The sequence below is a fragment of the Paramacrobiotus metropolitanus genome, unplaced genomic scaffold (genome assembly GCF_019649055.1).
Source record: "Paramacrobiotus metropolitanus isolate TYO unplaced genomic scaffold, Prichtersi_v1.0 Parri_scaffold0000003, whole genome shotgun sequence".
NCBI lineage: Eukaryota > Metazoa > Tardigrada > Eutardigrada > Parachela > Macrobiotidae > Paramacrobiotus > Paramacrobiotus metropolitanus.
The window spans coordinates 1,119,348-1,136,030 of NW_026570223.1; the positions used below are offsets into that span (position 1 = coordinate 1,119,348).

The window sequence follows — 16,683 nt, forward strand, 5'->3', positions numbered from 1 at the left end:
CTCTCCTATGCGCTTATCTCTTGTAATAATTCTGATAAGTATTCCGGATTCGCAAACCGATCAGGTAGAAACGACAACGATAAGCCGTCTTCGACCCAGTTGCAAACAGGTATTATGCGTCCAATCAAGACCAGTACTTATTAATAAAGCATTTGTTTCACGCCAGAATAGTTTACGTCACATGCAGGACGTGTCAACGTTCCAGTTTTCTCAAATCTCCGTGGACTAAGACTTTAGTGGGTTGGCGCATATAACAGTACGTAATCAGATTAACTACCTTTTAACCCAAGAGAAGATAGAGATTTTGGTTGTTTTTTTAATGTTTAAATTTTAACTATTAAGTAGTGTACCGGCGCTTGCAGTCATTGTTATCGTGGTGGCTATTGCCTATTAAATTTCTATTTGTCTGTAGGCTAAAACTCCATAATTACTAACATAATTTTGCTAGAATTAGATTTAATAATACGCTTTAGTGTTTTACACAAGACATTGTTTTGTTCAGCGTATCCCAATAAAAAAACCCATCATCAGTCATGTGATTGCCGGAATATTGTTTAATTAGCAAACAATAAGCTATATATACCTCGTAATTATGCAAAACACCAGAACTATTAACAGTACACCGGAATTGCGTCCTTTTAATCGGTATCGGTGTCCCTTAGATACAGTTTCCGCTTCTGGAGGATTGCTAGTCGCAACAGCGAAATGCGTCACAATTCGTTTATTGAGATCCTGTAGTGGTCTGAAATTGTCCACTATTTCCACATCCCTTTCGGACTTTTTCGCCACGACATCTACATGTTCTACAGGAGGATAGTATTCGACGGTTTCTCGTAAATGGCGGAAGATTTCCAGCTGCTCTTCCGTGACCTTTAACGGCTGCTCCATAACCGTCCAGATAACCGCTTCCGCGCACGGTGGAGTCGTTAGCGATCCGATGTAACGATAATATGACTGGTGTTGTGGCAGTAGGTCAAATAGCGTCAGTTCAGGAAGACTGATATTAATAGGTGCGCTATCTATGAAAAAACATTTACCTCCTTAAAAGTCAACAACCCTTTACGTATCTTCTGTTGCGTAATCTGTTCTGTACCTATTAAAGTTGCAGCGGCTAAAGCGTGGAATAGACGATCCAGGTGTTCATTCTTTTCGTCGCCTTCTTGAGCCAGTTCGAACATTACCGCAATCACTGCGGTGCCGATTGAGTCGGATGAACTGGTGATATCGTACGGCTGCCAGTGCTCCATTTCATCGTGACTGCGGTGTACAATGTGAAGCTGTTTCCAAAACCGATTTGTTCCAATAACAGCGATACTTTTGTTTATGGCTCAAGATATATACAGCAATTATTTGAGTCTTAAGGTATGCAATATTGTTCAATTAATATACGTACTTCTAACGGATACCGGCGTCCGTCAATAACATGCTCCGATCCCCGGTTATTGACGGCTCCCCAGTGGAAATGCATCTGCTGGAAGAAATACGGAATACTCAGACCGGCCGAGTGGATTCCGGGGGTATTTTTGAAGTTACCAGAAAACAGGACTACATGAATGGTGAAACAAACCAAATCATTAGAACCACAACAGGTGTGCATAGTTGTTGTGCAGTTTGCTTTCACTGACCGACATGTCCAGTGTTGGCAATAGTCCAAAGATCATCTACAGCCCGCGCAGCGTAATTGTAATAGCCCACTTCGGTGAGAGATCCGTCAGCTTGCGCTGTGCTGCTGTTGATGGATATGGGGGATTGTCGAGTTCCATTGCATCGCGGATACCGATCCGACCATTTTGTCGGAGGAAGTTGCTGCACCTCTACATAAAAAAAAAATTTTATTTTTCTTAACTAAATATCAGACATAAAAAAATCAACATCAGTTGAAGCAATATCATAATGCAAACGGGATGCAAACGTTTATTTTGTTGTTCCTTTAGGCTCCGTAATCTAAATATGGATGCTTAACATACTTATTAGCCTTCTACAAAGTGCTGAATAATTAAATACTATAATAATATCATCTTTGTGCAATTGAAACACGATAATTACAGTGGTCAAATAAGACTAATACATATTCGTTAACTTAACATCATATTGTAGTACCTACCATTAATATCGCGACTAGCGTATCCCCAGTCTGGAAGAAATACTGCCGAATCCATCTGAAATATGATAAGAAACACCACAACAGCCAGACAAAACGACGCATGATAATATCCCAATCTATTTTTTCTTAACATATCGGTACAAATTGCACCAGATATAATTAAACACAATTGGCGCAGCATTATTATCCAGACCAGATCAACCAGACTACACGCTAACTCTGCTCTCGGAAAACTCGTCACGGAAAACCATAAGTAGTAAAGCACTAGATACGAGTATATTCTTACTGGAAAACGTGATCACATCCAAAAAAGTGTCTTGCGGATATTTCATGCGTTCTTCAAGTGGCTGATGTAATGGAAACTTACTTGTGTAAATATATAACCTAGGCCTGCCAATTCTGGACCGTCCTTGACCCGGCTTCGCGTTTTCCCTGCAACAGCATAAAAACATGCTGTGGTGGCTTTTGTAGGTTGGTCGGTAACCTTACAGTGCGATGCCATAATTGTGGTATACTTGTAGGTTTATACGAGTGCATATAATACATACTATACGAGTACATATAATACATATTATACGAGTACGGAGTACATATAATACATAATATTATACGTACGTAAGTACATATAATTTACTCGGTAGTATTTCTGCAAGCGCGTTACAAGCGCAATGGATGCATGCAGATTCAGAACCTCCATTAATAACTCATTGGCTAAGACAAAAACATTGTCACCCCTTCTCCCTAAGGAGACGACTTATATAATTAATATCAATCTCAAGATCTTTCAGCTCCGGGCGAATTCCGCCATATCCAGATCAGAGCTGCACCGTGGACGACCCGTTTTGTTTAATTAACAGGACCGTGCAGTGTGCAACATTCACCGGCAACAAATCATAGAGTTCTACTTTCCAATACACAATTACAATGTCTTTCGCTAATAACTCTTCCGGCGTTTATGAAACACCTAAATGGACATACGTGTCCATTGTCTCCTTGATAATTACCATTCTGTCGGGAGTTTTCAACTTCCTCGTTTTAGCGTTAGTCATCCGTAAAAAGCGCTTACGAACATCCTTTAACATCTACATCATCAGTCTTTTAACGGCCAATATGATGTTCACTGTTATCGGCAACACCCTGGATGTGTATAACGACCTGTGGTCGTCATGGGGGTTGGGTTTCCATGTGTGTACGCTGTATATGTACGCCATCTGGACACTGACCAGCTGCCAGATTTTTATGCATTTCGTAATCAGCACCAACAGGTTTTGCGCCGCGGCCTTTCCCATTAAATACCGGCATAAGCATACCTATCTCATGGCGATTTATTTGTCGCTTGGTGCTTGGATAGCTGCACATCTTATAACCCTTCCAGGTAAAAATGATACGATAATATAAATGTCAAAAATTGTAGAAAGGTTCACAAAATCTGAAATATTTGAAACGTACCAATAATATCAGTAACCGGAAATTATGACGATGATGATTAGAAAAGAACCAGAAAGCTTCGAGACAGTTTATTAAGCACGTATACTATTATCCTGTCAATTTTAGGCATAATTATCGATGCGGAAAAGTATCGGAAACGGGACGTATCAAAAGGCTGTCACATCGATGTGACAATCAATAGCGGTCAGCAGCACTGGATGATCTGCGTTCAGCTCTCCTCCTGTGTCGTCATTGCCTGCATTATGCTTATGTATAGCTTTATTATGTACGCCCAAAAACTACACCGTCAAAAGGTCTTTCCAAAAAACCGTGCTGCCAGCATTCCCAATGAAGCATTTACATCGGGTGCGACCGCCACCAAGACGCTGCGAGCCCATGCGGCCACCCTGCTGACCGTGATAACTGCCAGTCTAGTGGTATTCTGGAGCCCCGCCACTCTGTATTATGTCATTGTCCCGCTGACGGACGGGATATGGGATACGAACATTGTAGCTGTAACAAATATGATGTTCAATTTTCAAACGGTCATGGATCCGATTATTATGGCGCTGGCGGTGTCCGATATTCGCCAGCACATTTGGAAAGTGGTACACCGCTTTACAAAGGCCACGGGAAATACCGAATAAACAGAGCAGTCGCGCTGTTTTCGCTGCTGAAAATCTGATCTCTGTTTGTGCGTCCGCTTTTTAGATGTGCTGAAATTAACGGAAATCCAGGCGTTAAATTGTAAGGCTGCGTTTTTCTGACCAAGCAGATTGTTGTCATTTTGCTGTTCGAGTTTTCGGTAAGACCATGCAAAACAAGAAACTCTTGTAGAATTGTTGTTTATTACCGAGAATCTGTCCCATAGGAGAAAGGGCCTCAAGACCTCCTACACGTTCATAAGCAAAGCGCTGGGCTGCATTCGAACAATGCGTTTTCGTAATCGCGTGCTTGGGGCCAGTTGCCTTTATCACGCCATCCTATGAAAATTTTGATTACGCTTTTATAAGGGCAAACTCCTTGCCCTGAAGGCAGTCACTGATCGGTCCTTTGCCTCTCAGCTGTTACGGTAGAACATGCCCAAAATACTATTTTAAAATGCTGTTGTTTTTGACACTGGATGGTTTGTTTATTCATGATGCGATGACCTTGCTTCGGTGCTCGTCGACGGCGGCTACAGCGATGACTTGCGGGCGGCACACACGCAAACAAAAACATCCCAACCAGCATAACACCGTGAACACACTTACCAAAAGTATTACTTTGTAAGACCAGAAGTGATTCAAGTGTTCTGTGTACACGTGTTCAACACCCAGGCGATTAATTCACTTGCGGTGGCCGGCTACTACGGGTAGCTAGTGAACCTTTAGCAGTTTAACTTATTAAACGCTGCAATTACGTACTGGTCGCTAATATAGTCTCATCCAGAAATCTACGTGTTATTTTAAAGCACTATATATAGCGGCATTAGATATAGCGGCATTATTTACTCTGTTGATTTTGCAGTTATTGTGTATAATATCCAAAAGCTGACATTTGGCACATAAGACAAAAATTGTCTCCAGTAAGGCGGTATCAAAAAATTTAATGTCAAAGTATCAAAAATTGCCTCCAGTAAGCCGCTATCAAACGCACATAATACGTTCCATGGAAGTTTAAAGTAAAGTTTACTATTCAAGAAATGCCACTACCTAATCCGTAGAAACCGAAAAAGAGCCGTGTCATTTTGAAACTGTTAGTTTCTAAGAGCCCAAGCTGCAACTGGCTTGCTCCAATACTTCTGATCAAGTTACAGCGAATGATCGCGTCATTGTCAGCTGTGGTTCATCGAATTCAGCGCCCGCAAAATTTTTTCAACCTTGAGTTTGTGAGGCACGAGATGCTGTCACCTGCAGACTAAAAACAGTAATATTTGCAACATTGTCTTTATAAAATGATTTTTAAGCTGCCACCTTCGTAGATTTAAATTTACTTGGGGCAGATACCAAAAACATCGAAACCAAACACATCAAATTTATGTTTGTAGAGTATCAGTCCAGTACAACGATGGACCGTATACAGTCACAGTTGTAACTTACGTTTTGTTCTTTCTCTTCTGCCTCCGGAAATCCAACCCTTTTATCAGAGCATCTAAAGGTGACTACCAATCGCATGGGTACGGTCAATCCACAGAAGCCCATAGCTTGTCGATCGGCTTTAGTAAAAGACAAGGTGCAGGTGCTATTGTTAAAGCAGATACTAAATAAATCCGCCATCCCTTCCGGTGCCCGGAGTAAGTTGGAACTGGGTTGGCAGAATGCGGGATTAATGCCGCATGTTCCCTTGGATGTATCATATTTGTAGCTTTCCATAAATAAAGCGGATCTGAGCTCCATAAAAGGCTGTGCAGCGTTAGAACATTCAAGGGTCACTGGTTCATCCTCCAGAACTTCTACGGTGCGCACCCGATTGCCGGATAACGGTTTTACGGTATGGGAGACGCTGCCACAGCCGATAAGCAGGCATGTCTGCAAAGGGTTGGGTCAAGTATCAACAACTAAAACAATTTACAACATCCACTATCCATCGATCGATAAGTGTATTATTTCCGACATTTATGTGTAGTAGGTAATAAATGTAGTCTAAAATATACAGCGGTAGAATGTAATCTAGTTGCTCCAGTAGATTCGTACAATGAGAAGACCCAAAAAATGGTCACTCCAGCTTAAGAATTTTACTAAAAAATGATGATAGTCTTATGAGCTTCGAAATTCTCACGACAAATTGCCTACTGTAGCTGCCACCCGTAACAGGACCGATCCCTTGCTAATAATTTTGCCCATTTGGCAGTTGAACAGCAAACAAGATACACGAATCCAAAACGCGCGAATCCAGAGGGTGGATGTACAAAGTATAGTATAACTGTGATCAAAGCTTCAGTTACGGCGGACAGCTTTATAAATGTATTAAAGCAATATTTGCCCGTACAACCGTAAGTAATCAAATTAATATGGGCGTCCCAGAACAAGTGCAATTTTGTTGACGTCAACTGGACAGCTGCCATACCCTTGTATATAATTGCTTCACTTGCTTGCGTAGTAGTTGTTAGTTGTTAATTTGTTACTATGCTCATTACCGCATTGCTTCTGTACAGCTCTTCAGAATTTGTATTATCTATTATCCTGTTTTCCGTAAATACAGTAATTCTGCAGTTTAATTTGCAGTATGATGCCAGTGTGTCTCTGCTGCCACGCGGAAGCAGTAACACACGGAAGTAAAACACAGTAAAACTCGCTTTAATATCAGGATGGTGCTGCCGTATTCATTTTGTTATTTTGTGACCTACTCAATAACTGTACCTGGTTAGTTATAGATTTGTGATGCGGACAGGGAAGTACATAACTGCATAGAATGCAATTCTGCGGAGGTTGTTATCATGAAGCCCTCGCACATGGGGGAAATAAACATTCGCTTGCGTACGTAACGTTTTACTGGAGAGTTATAAACTTTGTACCGCACATTATACACTGCATACTCAAGGTGTAAAGACTCGCTAGCGCCGCCTCTAGACCAAAAGAATAACTTTTTGACCCGACAATGAGCGACTGCCGCGTTCGCCTTGGACTTCTACAAGTGGATTCACGTGCGTCCCTGCCTATCTGCAAAACCGTAGTGCATATATGCACTACGGCAAAACCTTCTCGTTTTTCGAAGGCTAACTATTGATTCCTGGAGATGGATAACGTAAGATTGCAATCATTGCTGAGCAAGTATGTACACTTGAATTTTGTGCTAATCATATTACAAAGCATTTTTTATCAACAGAAATCATCGGTTACGTGTATCAGATAAAGAAGTCGCAAGCATATTATACCAAAACACTGAACAATATGCTCATAATCATATATGAAAACGCGCACCGAATTTTGGCCCTCGCCAGAGTATTTTCATAGTGAAAATTCCCTTGTGAGAGGTTTTTTGCAGCTCTTTTAATTAGCTCCCAGATAATAAAATGTACTTCTCTGGTATAGTAGTAATACTTTTCGCCACGGTTAACTTTGGCTCAGCATTAGTACAAGTGCCAATTTGGAGATGTGATGCCAGTATATTTATGCCGTGCACCATGCCGGTTATGATGTTTATGATGGGTCCAGAAGGTCAAAAGCTTCCGCAGCAAGACGGTCTCAACATTACCGAAAGCCAGTTCAACAGCATTTGCAGGTACTGTATTGCAGCAATGAAGCATGGTAATAATATTATCATGTTACTACTGTATGTCGAGGGCGCAGTGCGCATGCAATCTTGCGTAAAGAATAACAGCAGATCAACGTACGTATGTATTACACCTCTTTGGGTGATTCAAAGAGGAGCCAATTGCCGACATTAAATTTTAATTTTAAAGACATCAAAACAAATTTTGTCAAAAACTTTAGAGTTATCAAGCCCACCGTGGACTGTATAAAACAACAGCTGAGCAGTTGTATTCCGGCCAGTATCACGGACGTGCATCAAGCCTTCAACGGTGTGTCCCAGCTTGCAGGAGCATGCGAGCGCCCCGGAGCATACAACAAATTTAAGACCCTCGCAGAATGTGGGAAAACCATTAACCAAACTGCCAGCACCGAAACGGCACTGCGCTGCCTGGAAGGACCAGATTCTTTTCTGGAGTTTGGGCCGGCAAGCGCTTTCAACGCCAGTGAACGGGAGCGCATAGAGACAACTGAGTGGACCAACGGAAATTTTATGAAAAACTTGTGCTGGTAAGGGACCGAAATCCATAGCAGATCCACTTCCACTCTAATTGCAGCTTAACTTTTGCGAACGTTCCCGTCTTCGAAATGTGTTTACAGACTAGATAAGTACTAAAAGACCGATGCTGGTAGACGTACTGGCGTTTATAGCTACGACAAACAAACGTTTATATGAGGAGTAAGTGACCTTTCCGTAAATCGGTTACGAGCGGCTATTTTAAATTGTAGTGAAATCCAACGACAGAAAAAATGTATGGGCACAACCGTTGCTGATTTATGCAAACCGGAAGCCAAGCAGCTCGCCGATAGCCTCTTAGCAGAAGTCTTGCAGACCTTTGCATGCACCGGAGCACAAGTGGAAAACTGTCCCACTAGAACCATGCCTGCTGGGATGGACCGCAGCTCGTTTGGTCAAAGTTTCGGGCAAATGTTTGCTGGAGCAGGAATGGGTTTCCCCGGCGGTAGCGCTCCCGGTCAGGAAGAAATGGGATAAATAAGTGCTCAGATTATAAGAGGACTGTAAAGGCTTATTCATTACAAAGGAAACATTGTTAAGCAGCTGCAGTATTAAACAATGTGTCAGCGACTGGCGCAAATGTTGTTAATTTCATGGTTTCCAGTAGATTACTTAGGCATTACTTACTTAGGCTGTAGATTACGTACTTAGGCATCGTTCTCAAGTCTTGTTTATTAGAACGCCGAAAATTCCACCTCGTTTTAAAGTCGAAACACATGTGTTATGATTGCGAGTAAGCTCAAACAAATCGTTACATGTTTTTGGCATTAGCGAACTTAAAAGTTTATACCTGTAAACAGAAGCTACCTGACGCACGATTGTACAGATACGCAGACGAATAGACGATTAGACGCGGCCATCAAAACAACACTACAAAGCATTATTTATTCACCACTTTATATAGCAATACAATTATACAGGTGGGTCGCACTATTCAGCAACTAGTCCACTGAAAAGGTCATACCTAATTTTGTTCTGAATTTTTATGCGCTTTTGATAAGTTGTTTCTATGTATTTGCTGATGACCTTGGGTTGTTCAGTCCTTTCAGACTGACGTAGAATTACTGCAGAGAGATTCGTTCTCTGAGTCCAGTACACAAATTTTCCGTTGCACTAGTATGTACACAGAACTGACAGAAGCATGAGGAAATTATTGTTTTGTAAACATTTTCCTGTTCCACCAGTAGCGAAACGAACGTAGACTTAATGGATCGTATTGTATACGGAATTTAACAATTAGCGCCTCGGGTCCGGGGTTTATATTTTTTCAATATACGTATGGGTCCAACAGCAGCAGCAAATTCCCGCGCTGCTGATTTTGCTGCTGCTGTTTGCGCACTTTCGAGTATTTTACGTTTATTTATCGCGCCTCACCGAGTCACCGCTATAATGACAGAATTTCAAAACAACAGTTGCATTGGTAATTTCGTGATTTGCAATGGAATGGTAACCGCCATAATCGTTGCTTCGCGCGGCATAAGTACTCTATGTACGAAGTACTGCACCACGTAAAAATGCATATGGGCGCGCGTTAAGCGTCCGGCAACAACAAGGCCACAATGCCGGACAGTTTACAGGACGCATTACCTGTGTCGCCTATGTTGTAGAGCTTTGCTTTTTGCTATTTTGATGTCTATCGCATCAACAAACAAAACCTTTTGCGAATGGGCGCCGTTTAAAAAGTGTCAGAATAATCGCGTGTTCGTGTTGCTGGTGCTACGGGCCTCCGAATAAAGGCTACGATGGCTTCCCGTCGCACGGCTCCCAACCGCCCCAGGGCGGCGTGGCGGTGTAAATCAGAAATTCATGACCACTCTGACTCAACACAGTCTACTCTCGCCTCTGATTTATTCTGCGGCTTCTGTCATAACATTCAAGAACGGCTTTACAGTTTACTGTCGCAGTTGGCCAATTGATAAACCTGAACTATACATTTCTGACTCATTTACTCATTTCTGACTCCTCACTTCTGTCTTTAGGGTAATCTTGTTCACTTTTGTTGTGCTGGGCCTTCGCTGAGTGATTCCAGGTATCGTCGAGGATGCCAAACAATGGGACTGTTGATGAGATTGGGCACACTGGCTATCGTTCTCAACAAGATGAGAGGGCCATGCGTGTTGGGACGCATATCTTGGATCTGCGTCGGGAATGGCAGAACCTGCGCGCCTCGGGAATGCTGTGCGATGTGGAGCTGCGAGGTTCGGAAGCACACTCTACCGGGATTGCGTGCCATCGCAGCGTCCTCAGTGTGTACAGCGGGTATTTCCGCACCATGTTCCAGTCGGGAATGAAGGAATCCAAACAGGAAGTTGTGCAGCTGCACAACATCTCCCACGCTATTCTATTCCAGTGAGTCTTCGGTTTTCGCTAGCGATTTGTTTTGTGAAATGCTTTTAGTTATGGCGATAGCTGCCACAACACAAAACGTTGATAAACTCGCAGGCTTACAGCTGCTGAGTGTTTGAATGTTGCTTTCGTCTGAGATTTTCCTGGTTTTTGTCACGACTCACGTAACGATTGATATATGGTGGAAGATCCACATGCTGTGAATTTTTAACACGATGGAAGTTTCGTTGTGTAGGTTGATCGACTATTGCTACATGACGGACATTATCGTCACCGACAGCAACGTGCAGTGCGTACTGATTGCGGCTTCGTTCCTCGACATTCCCGTTGTTGTGGACGCCTGTTGGAAATTCATGGAAGACAACATGGACGTCAAGAACTGCCTGATGCTGTACTGTTTTGCGGATTCCGATGCGCACAAGAATTCGGCGCTAGCCGACAAGGCCAGGGCTTTGACTCTCAAACATTTCGCACTGATCTCGCAAGGACCAGAATTCTTAGAAATGCCAAAGAATATCGTAGGCTGTACAGGGCTGTAAACTAAATTTCGTCCTTAATAATATTGTTGTTAAGTTTTGGAAATTAGAATACATATTATTATCATATTATTACTCTGTATATGACAATACAAGTCATACAAGCTTCAGCTCTTATTGAACCAATCTGCTCGTCTTCTTATCATCATCCCAACTTCTGCTCATCGTATTAAGCTTAGACACCATTAAAAAAAAGGCATACAGGTCTAATTATATGAGATTCCTTATTAATTGGCAGGTTATCGATGTGGTTCGCTCCGATGACTTGTGCGTGGCGCACGAAGACGATGTCCTGCTCACCATTACTCGATGGCTGCAGCACGATTTCGAGAAGCGACGTTGGGAGTTTTGGGAGGTATTGCAGCAGATCCGACAGGCGTACCTCAGTCCACAATGCAGTGACGATTTTCTGCTGGCGTGCGTTAACGGTTTCAAAGATTATCCTGGTGCCGAAGAAGCTCGGTCTTCGTCCGAACACCTGAAGCTCTTGCCGGGATACAGCAGCGGGGGATCCTCCTCCCGTCACACTGCAAGAAAATCTTATAGTAAGGTGGCAGTTCTGCCGCTTCTGGTTGAATCCATGCATACCGATTACCGTCCCCTATCCGGAGATAATTATAGACATTCAGGTATATACTTAACCTTGCGTTGTAGGTTTCGAAAAGATCATCGTATGTGTCGGCGGTAATAGTCCGGAAGGTGGTCGGCGGGACAGCGTAGACTGTTTCAATCCACGAACTTCGAAATGGGGCACTTTCTCGAAACTTCCGTATTGCGTTAGCGGAGGTGGTTTGGCGGTTATTAAAAGCGATTTGTTCTTCTGTGGGGGAATCATCGGACGTCACGGCATACCGGTGACGCCGCGGACGATGCACTATAACAGCGCTCGTGCAGCTTGGAATGATGTGGCGCCGATGCAAATTGGGCGATATAATGCTGGTGTTGCGACTGTTGGCGGCCACATATACGTTGTGGGTGGTTATAGTTCGGATTACCAAACGTTAGCCACAGTGGAGCGCTACAGTGTAGCCAGCAACGTGTGGACATACGTGGCATCCATACCGATGCCTTTGACGAAATGTACCGTGGTCAGTTTCGATAGCCAGCTGTATACTTTCGGAGGTCATACGTCGGATGATTATAATGGAGTCGATTATGCATTCTGTTACGATCCGAAAAGGGATGTATGGAGTGAACTGCCCAGGATGCCGACTGCACGGTACTGCGCTTCAGCCTGCGTCGGATCCGACGGATTGATTTATGTCATCGGTACTGCATGATCTGTACTGTGTCTAAAATTTCAAAATATTATGTATGTATGGAATAATATGTCGACTGCTTCATTTGCTTGTTAGGAGGATGTGGCTCTGCGAACCGTTTGAGTTGCACTGAGGCTTTTAATCCGAAGACCAGGCAATGGACAAAGCAATGTCAGTTATTACATGTGTGCTTGCGAATTTTGTAATGACGGTTATGGATGGAGCGCAGTTTGCACAGATGGTTTTTTGTTTCCGTAGGTGACATGAGTCGTCCAGTATATTCCGTTGGGGTTTGCTGCGTAGACGACAAAATTTATGCATTGGGCGGCGATAGCGAAGCTAATAGTAAAAAATCGATTGAAGTTTACGATGTAACTTCGGACACATGGACGATCAGCGACAGCCAGTTGCCACATGAAAATTGGGCGTTTGGCTGTGGTGTTGTCGAAATCGACAAGCAGCGCAGCTGGGAGTGACCCATTGTTGTTGTATTATTATGTTGTATATTACATATTGTTGTTGATATGCTCAATAGTGGGAGATTTCAAATGGCCCACTACTGAGCATGACTGGCGTTGATCAAAAGTCTGTGGTCTTTGTTTAATAAGTTGCGGAGGAGAAATGCGATTTTCATAATGCTTGTCTTGGTTTGAAACATTGTTTGTCTTGGTTTTTGTGCACAGTCAGTTCTTGATCCTTGTGCTCATGCTGTTTTTGTCAGCTATGTGTATGACTGTTACTACCGTCTGTGTTCAATGAGCCGCCTTAATATCGATGAAAATATGGGAAGGTTGTCTGCTTGCGTGAGCGGCACTATATACCTGACAGAGGCTCTGAAACTAATGCGAACACAATTTTCGGGAAGAGAAACATTAGGTTTGTGTCATTCTAGCAGTCCAGTCACTTCCCCTTTTTTAGTTCAAAAATGTTAATAAATGATGCGGGAAATACAGTAGGAGCACATAAATTCCCTAATTCATTAGAACACAGCAGCAGTCTGCAGTACAGGAACGGAAATATTGTTTATGCCTAGGCCTCTGATTTTACTAGTCAATTAACTCAGTAACCACTATTCCGTCCGGTTGGTGGCCGAAAACGTCGACTTTCGACGGAGAACATCGAAAGGTCACCACTAATCGCATAGGATCTTGCATGCCACATCCCGCCGCCTTCCGTTGGTTTGTAGTAAATGATAAAGCGCATGTTCTGTTGTTCAAACAGCCAAAGAATGATGGTGTCGTTGCTGTATTGCTGCGAAAAAACACTAGATCGATATCCGGTTGGCAGAAAGCCGGGCTCAGCTGACACTGTCCTTTGGATTTGTCATATTTGTAACCCTCCATAAATTGCGCCGATTTAAGATCCATAAAAGGCTGAGCGTCATTTGGACATTCTAAGGTCACCGTGTCATTCTCAGGGACTTCTACCGTGCGTAAACGATTTTCTGACAGCGGCTTGACGGTTTTGGTGACACTGTAGACGCAGGAACTCATGCACACCTGGAAACAGATCTACTATACGAGAGAAGCTTATTACTGTAATTTTTGATTTCGTAATGTCGGTTTTTGAAATATCTGTAGTGGAACCGTAAAATATATGCCCCGGGATGCAGATACTGCGAAAAATTAGTCGAATAGTTTGTACTTTTTATGATATTAAAGAAAAGTCGAAGTCAACTCCGGAAAACGCTTACCACAGCTGCAACCAGAATGCATAGTCTGTTACGTGCCATTGGGCAATACTGGCGTGAATAAGAAATACGAATAAAAGGATGAGAAAAAACTGCACCAGAATGACTGCATGCCAAGCGCGCTATGTACTACTGTATTTATACTTATTATGTGTAGTTTCCACAATTTTTTACACTTCCTTAAACAAAACCGGATTTTAAAATTAAAACGAATGTTTAGCCCATAAGTAGTACTTGTATATAATTATTACGCTCTGGTGAACAGGATTTCTTGATTATCCAGTTCCGAAGCGATAAAAGTAAATACTTTCAGCAAACTGCTACAGCGTTATTTAAAATCATTTTTACGGGTAATTACTCGTATTAGTTTTACTTGACTGCTGCTGACGTTTTAATGGTATGCACAAAAGATACATATTATCGAAAAGAGTGAATGTTAAAACTTTATTATGCGGTTAGTTACAGTAGTTAAATGGTTTATACTTTGCTTATACTTTCTATAATCAAGAAAGCGTGCGTTCAATAATACAGGTCGATCGCACCAAGTGTGGGCAGTTGAGTAAAATAATTTAAAAAATAATTGTGTAACCAGTTTTGTTGTTTACTTCCATCTTAATTAGTGCAGCTTTTTACTGCGAATCCAGCGATGTCGAAACTGAAATCCGTTGATGCGCCCGGAACGAGTAGGGCGGGGCTTAATAGGAGAGGGTAGGGGCCAGTTTTTTAATGATTATAACAGCCCCTCTCAAAAATTCAGTATTTGATGTTTTTCTGTGAACCTTTTTGTAAGCCATTGAGTGGCTTCAAAAACATTCGTTTTAAAGGGTTAGCAAAAGATGCTTTCGCGATTAGTGCCAGTGGTGAGCTTTAATTAAGAAGTAGCTCCCATAGACTTGTATGTTAAAAGGTACCATCCGGAGGATGTGGTTGCCTAGAGCACGGATTGCGTTTGGCCAGGCGTTTGCGATTTAAAGGAAGTTTGAAAAGGACCTTTAGAAAACCGGATTATTGTTTGGTAGTTCTCACCTATCCAGAATTTTTAAAAAGTTATAGACTGAGCATGGATATTTCTTAATAAGCAGTGCGTTTTTTTGGAAAAAATGAAAGTAAAATTTCGGCCACCGTTCCCTGCATATTAACTTCTACCGCAGAAATACGATTAAAAAAGTTGCTATAGACCATGAACTATCATATAAAAATAACAAAAAGATTTTCGGGTTCAATGGTAGCAAAAGGGAATTTTTTATTACTGCCCATACTTGGTGCGATCGACCTGTACATGCGGCCTAAAGTTCAAAAACGATTATTATGAAAAATAATCTACAAAAGCTGCAGCGCACATAAAGTCCGGTATGAATTATTTTGTCAATTATATCACAAGCGTATAATAAAAAAAGCGTCTTTACCAAATATTAAAGATCCACGACGGCAACAAAGCGCGCTTTAACTATGCTCTCCGCTCAGTCCTCTTTAGAAATTATAACATACTGTAGTTGTCTTGAGTTAATTATAAACCTGATTTTCAGGTTGATGCAAAATTAGTGGTTATCCCATAATTATTAAGATACGAGTATTTCGAAGTTTATGTAGTTATTATGCTCCATTATAATTATACAGTCATTATACAACATTTTAATGTTTACCCACGAGACAAACTGTATGAATCAGTAATCCCGCGATCATATTCTGATATGACGCCTTTTTACGCATAATTGGTGGTTTACAATACAGCTTGCACAGCTGGTAATACGAATAATATCGAGCCGATAATACAGCAACTAGAAGCATAGAATACGCACATGGATCACATGCTGATACGATATACACTATGTATTACAGTAATAATCGCATATTGAAGGAAGATCTTTAATGCTCAAATTCGTTAATTATTTTTTTAATAATAATTGTTAGCGGGCCAGTTAGCCATTATCACGTATTATACCGTAGGACCATGAATTCGTTCAGCAAGTAAAGCACCACAATTCAGCTGGACTGCCAGTGCCGACCGAGTACGTACTTAAATTATTGGTAAAGCATGCCCAGTGGCGTTACGGAATCCTCCTCACAGTACTGCTCTATAGTGACCAACCCGGTCCAACCGTACAGTACGGGATCCAAATTTTGTCTGCACGTATTTACATGTGATAAAAATAAAAAAAGACAAGAATAACCTATGTACTATTCTGCTAGTTAAAGGAATGTTTTCCATTTATTTATTTGTATGTTATGATTGCATTTATGTATTAAATCATGCATGTTTTCGTTATGCGTGTAAATTCTTTGTAAAAGGAGAAAAAAAGCAATTCGTACATTCATATGTTATTAATTGGTGACAATTTTATCAAGCGGCCAGCAATGGCCGACATCAGTAATAGCTGAATTCAGACATGAATAACCAAATAATTCTGACGAAGCACGCTGGCAGCAAGACGAACATATGAAATTCGATATTAACCAACAATGCTGATATGTCCTAAAAGATTAGGGATGGCCCTTGTTGTCTGCGAAGAGAAAATGTAATTTGTTCAATGTACATTCTGATGGCAAAAGCACAGCGCGCTGCACGAATTC

The 16,683-nt window shown here is 41.9% G+C and overlaps 4 protein-coding genes and 1 long non-coding RNA gene across 6 annotated transcripts; 3 read left to right on the forward strand and 2 right to left on the reverse strand.

Moving 5' to 3' along the window:
- Positions 1–131: 131 nt before the first annotated feature.
- On the forward strand, positions 132–1,916 carry LOC129597682 (uncharacterized). Its single transcript, XR_008691602.1, has 3 exons — positions 132–256; positions 663–1,010; positions 1,109–1,916. It is a non-coding gene; the product is annotated as an uncharacterized LOC129597682 (long non-coding RNA).
- On the reverse strand, positions 450–2,442 carry LOC129597628 (carbonic anhydrase 7-like). Its single transcript, XM_055495264.1, has 5 exons — positions 2,105–2,442; positions 1,626–1,814; positions 1,394–1,545; positions 1,094–1,277; positions 450–1,019 (listed from the first exon to the last, which is right to left on the reverse strand). Exons 1-5 carry the CDS (start codon positions 2,283–2,285, stop codon positions 574–576), a joined length of 1,152 nt encoding a protein of 383 aa, XP_055351239.1. The 5' UTR covers positions 2,286–2,442; the 3' UTR covers positions 450–573.
- Positions 2,443–3,028: 586 nt separating this feature from the next.
- On the forward strand, positions 3,029–4,179 carry LOC129593491 (mu-type opioid receptor-like). The gene is made up of 2 exons (XM_055489833.1): positions 3,029–3,479; positions 3,659–4,179. The coding sequence occupies exons 1-2, from the start codon at positions 3,029–3,031 to the stop codon at positions 4,177–4,179; spliced, it is 972 nt and encodes a 323-aa protein (XP_055345808.1).
- A 978-nt stretch (positions 4,180–5,157) lies between these two features.
- Positions 5,158–7,104, reverse strand: LOC129597672 (uncharacterized). 2 transcript variants are annotated; one of them, XR_008691601.1, is made up of 3 exons: positions 6,874–7,104; positions 5,614–6,042; positions 5,158–5,431 (listed from the first exon to the last, which is right to left on the reverse strand). XR_008691601.1 is itself a non-coding variant. In XM_055495319.1 (3 exons), the coding sequence occupies exons 1-3, from the start codon at positions 6,355–6,357 to the stop codon at positions 5,369–5,371; spliced, it is 543 nt and encodes a 180-aa protein (XP_055351294.1). In that variant the 5' UTR covers positions 6,358–6,411; the 3' UTR covers positions 5,158–5,368. The 2 variants fall into 2 exon arrangements, 1 of the variants encoding a protein (XP_055351294.1); XM_055495319.1 differs by lacking the exon at positions 6,874–7,104 and adding an exon at positions 6,307–6,411.
- Positions 6,680–13,262, forward strand: LOC129597576 (kelch-like protein 5). Its single transcript, XM_055495190.1, has 8 exons — positions 6,680–7,735; positions 7,948–8,274; positions 8,494–10,630; positions 10,863–11,145; positions 11,402–11,708; positions 11,818–12,432; positions 12,519–12,593; positions 12,681–13,262. The coding sequence occupies exons 3-8, from the start codon at positions 10,323–10,325 to the stop codon at positions 12,896–12,898; spliced, it is 1,806 nt and encodes a 601-aa protein (XP_055351165.1). The 5' UTR covers positions 6,680–7,735; positions 7,948–8,274; positions 8,494–10,322; the 3' UTR covers positions 12,899–13,262.
- Positions 13,263–16,683: the final 3,421 nt, after the last annotated feature.

Excerpts from the sequence above, each read along its gene's own strand:
- LOC129597628 (XM_055495264.1), bottom strand. The coding sequence starts at position 2,285 with ATGCTGCGCCAATTGTGTTTAATTATATCTGGTGCAATTTGTACCGAT. Across the intron at positions 1,546-1,625 it reads TGCCAACACTGGACATGTCG|TCCTGTTTTCTGGTAACTTC; the intron begins GTCAGTGAAAGC and ends CCATTCATGTAG. Across the intron at positions 1,278-1,393 it reads GACGCCGGTATCCGTTAGAA|CTTCACATTGTACACCGCAG; the intron begins GTACGTATATTA and ends TTTTGGAAACAG.
- LOC129593491 (XM_055489833.1), top strand. The coding sequence starts at position 3,029 with ATGTCTTTCGCTAATAACTCTTCCGGCGTTTATGAAACACCTAAATGG. Across the intron at positions 3,480-3,658 it reads ACATCTTATAACCCTTCCAG|GCATAATTATCGATGCGGAA; the intron begins GTAAAAATGATA and ends TGTCAATTTTAG.
- LOC129597672 (XM_055495319.1), bottom strand. The coding sequence starts at position 6,357 with ATGGGCAAAATTATTAGCAAGGGATCGGTCCTGTTACGGGTGGCAGCT. Across the intron at positions 6,043-6,306 it reads TGTTACGGGTGGCAGCTACA|ACATGCCTGCTTATCGGCTG; the intron begins GTAGGCAATTTG and ends AACCCTTTGCAG. Across the intron at positions 5,432-5,613 it reads CAGAAGAGAAAGAACAAAAC|TCTGCAGGTGACAGCATCTC; the intron begins GTAAGTTACAAC and ends TACTGTTTTTAG.
- LOC129597576 (XM_055495190.1), top strand. The coding sequence starts at position 10,323 with ATGCCAAACAATGGGACTGTTGATGAGATTGGGCACACTGGCTATCGT. Across the intron at positions 12,433-12,518 it reads CGGATTGATTTATGTCATCG|GAGGATGTGGCTCTGCGAAC; the intron begins GTACTGCATGAT and ends TTTGCTTGTTAG. Across the intron at positions 12,594-12,680 it reads CAGGCAATGGACAAAGCAAT|GTGACATGAGTCGTCCAGTA; the intron begins GTCAGTTATTAC and ends TTGTTTCCGTAG.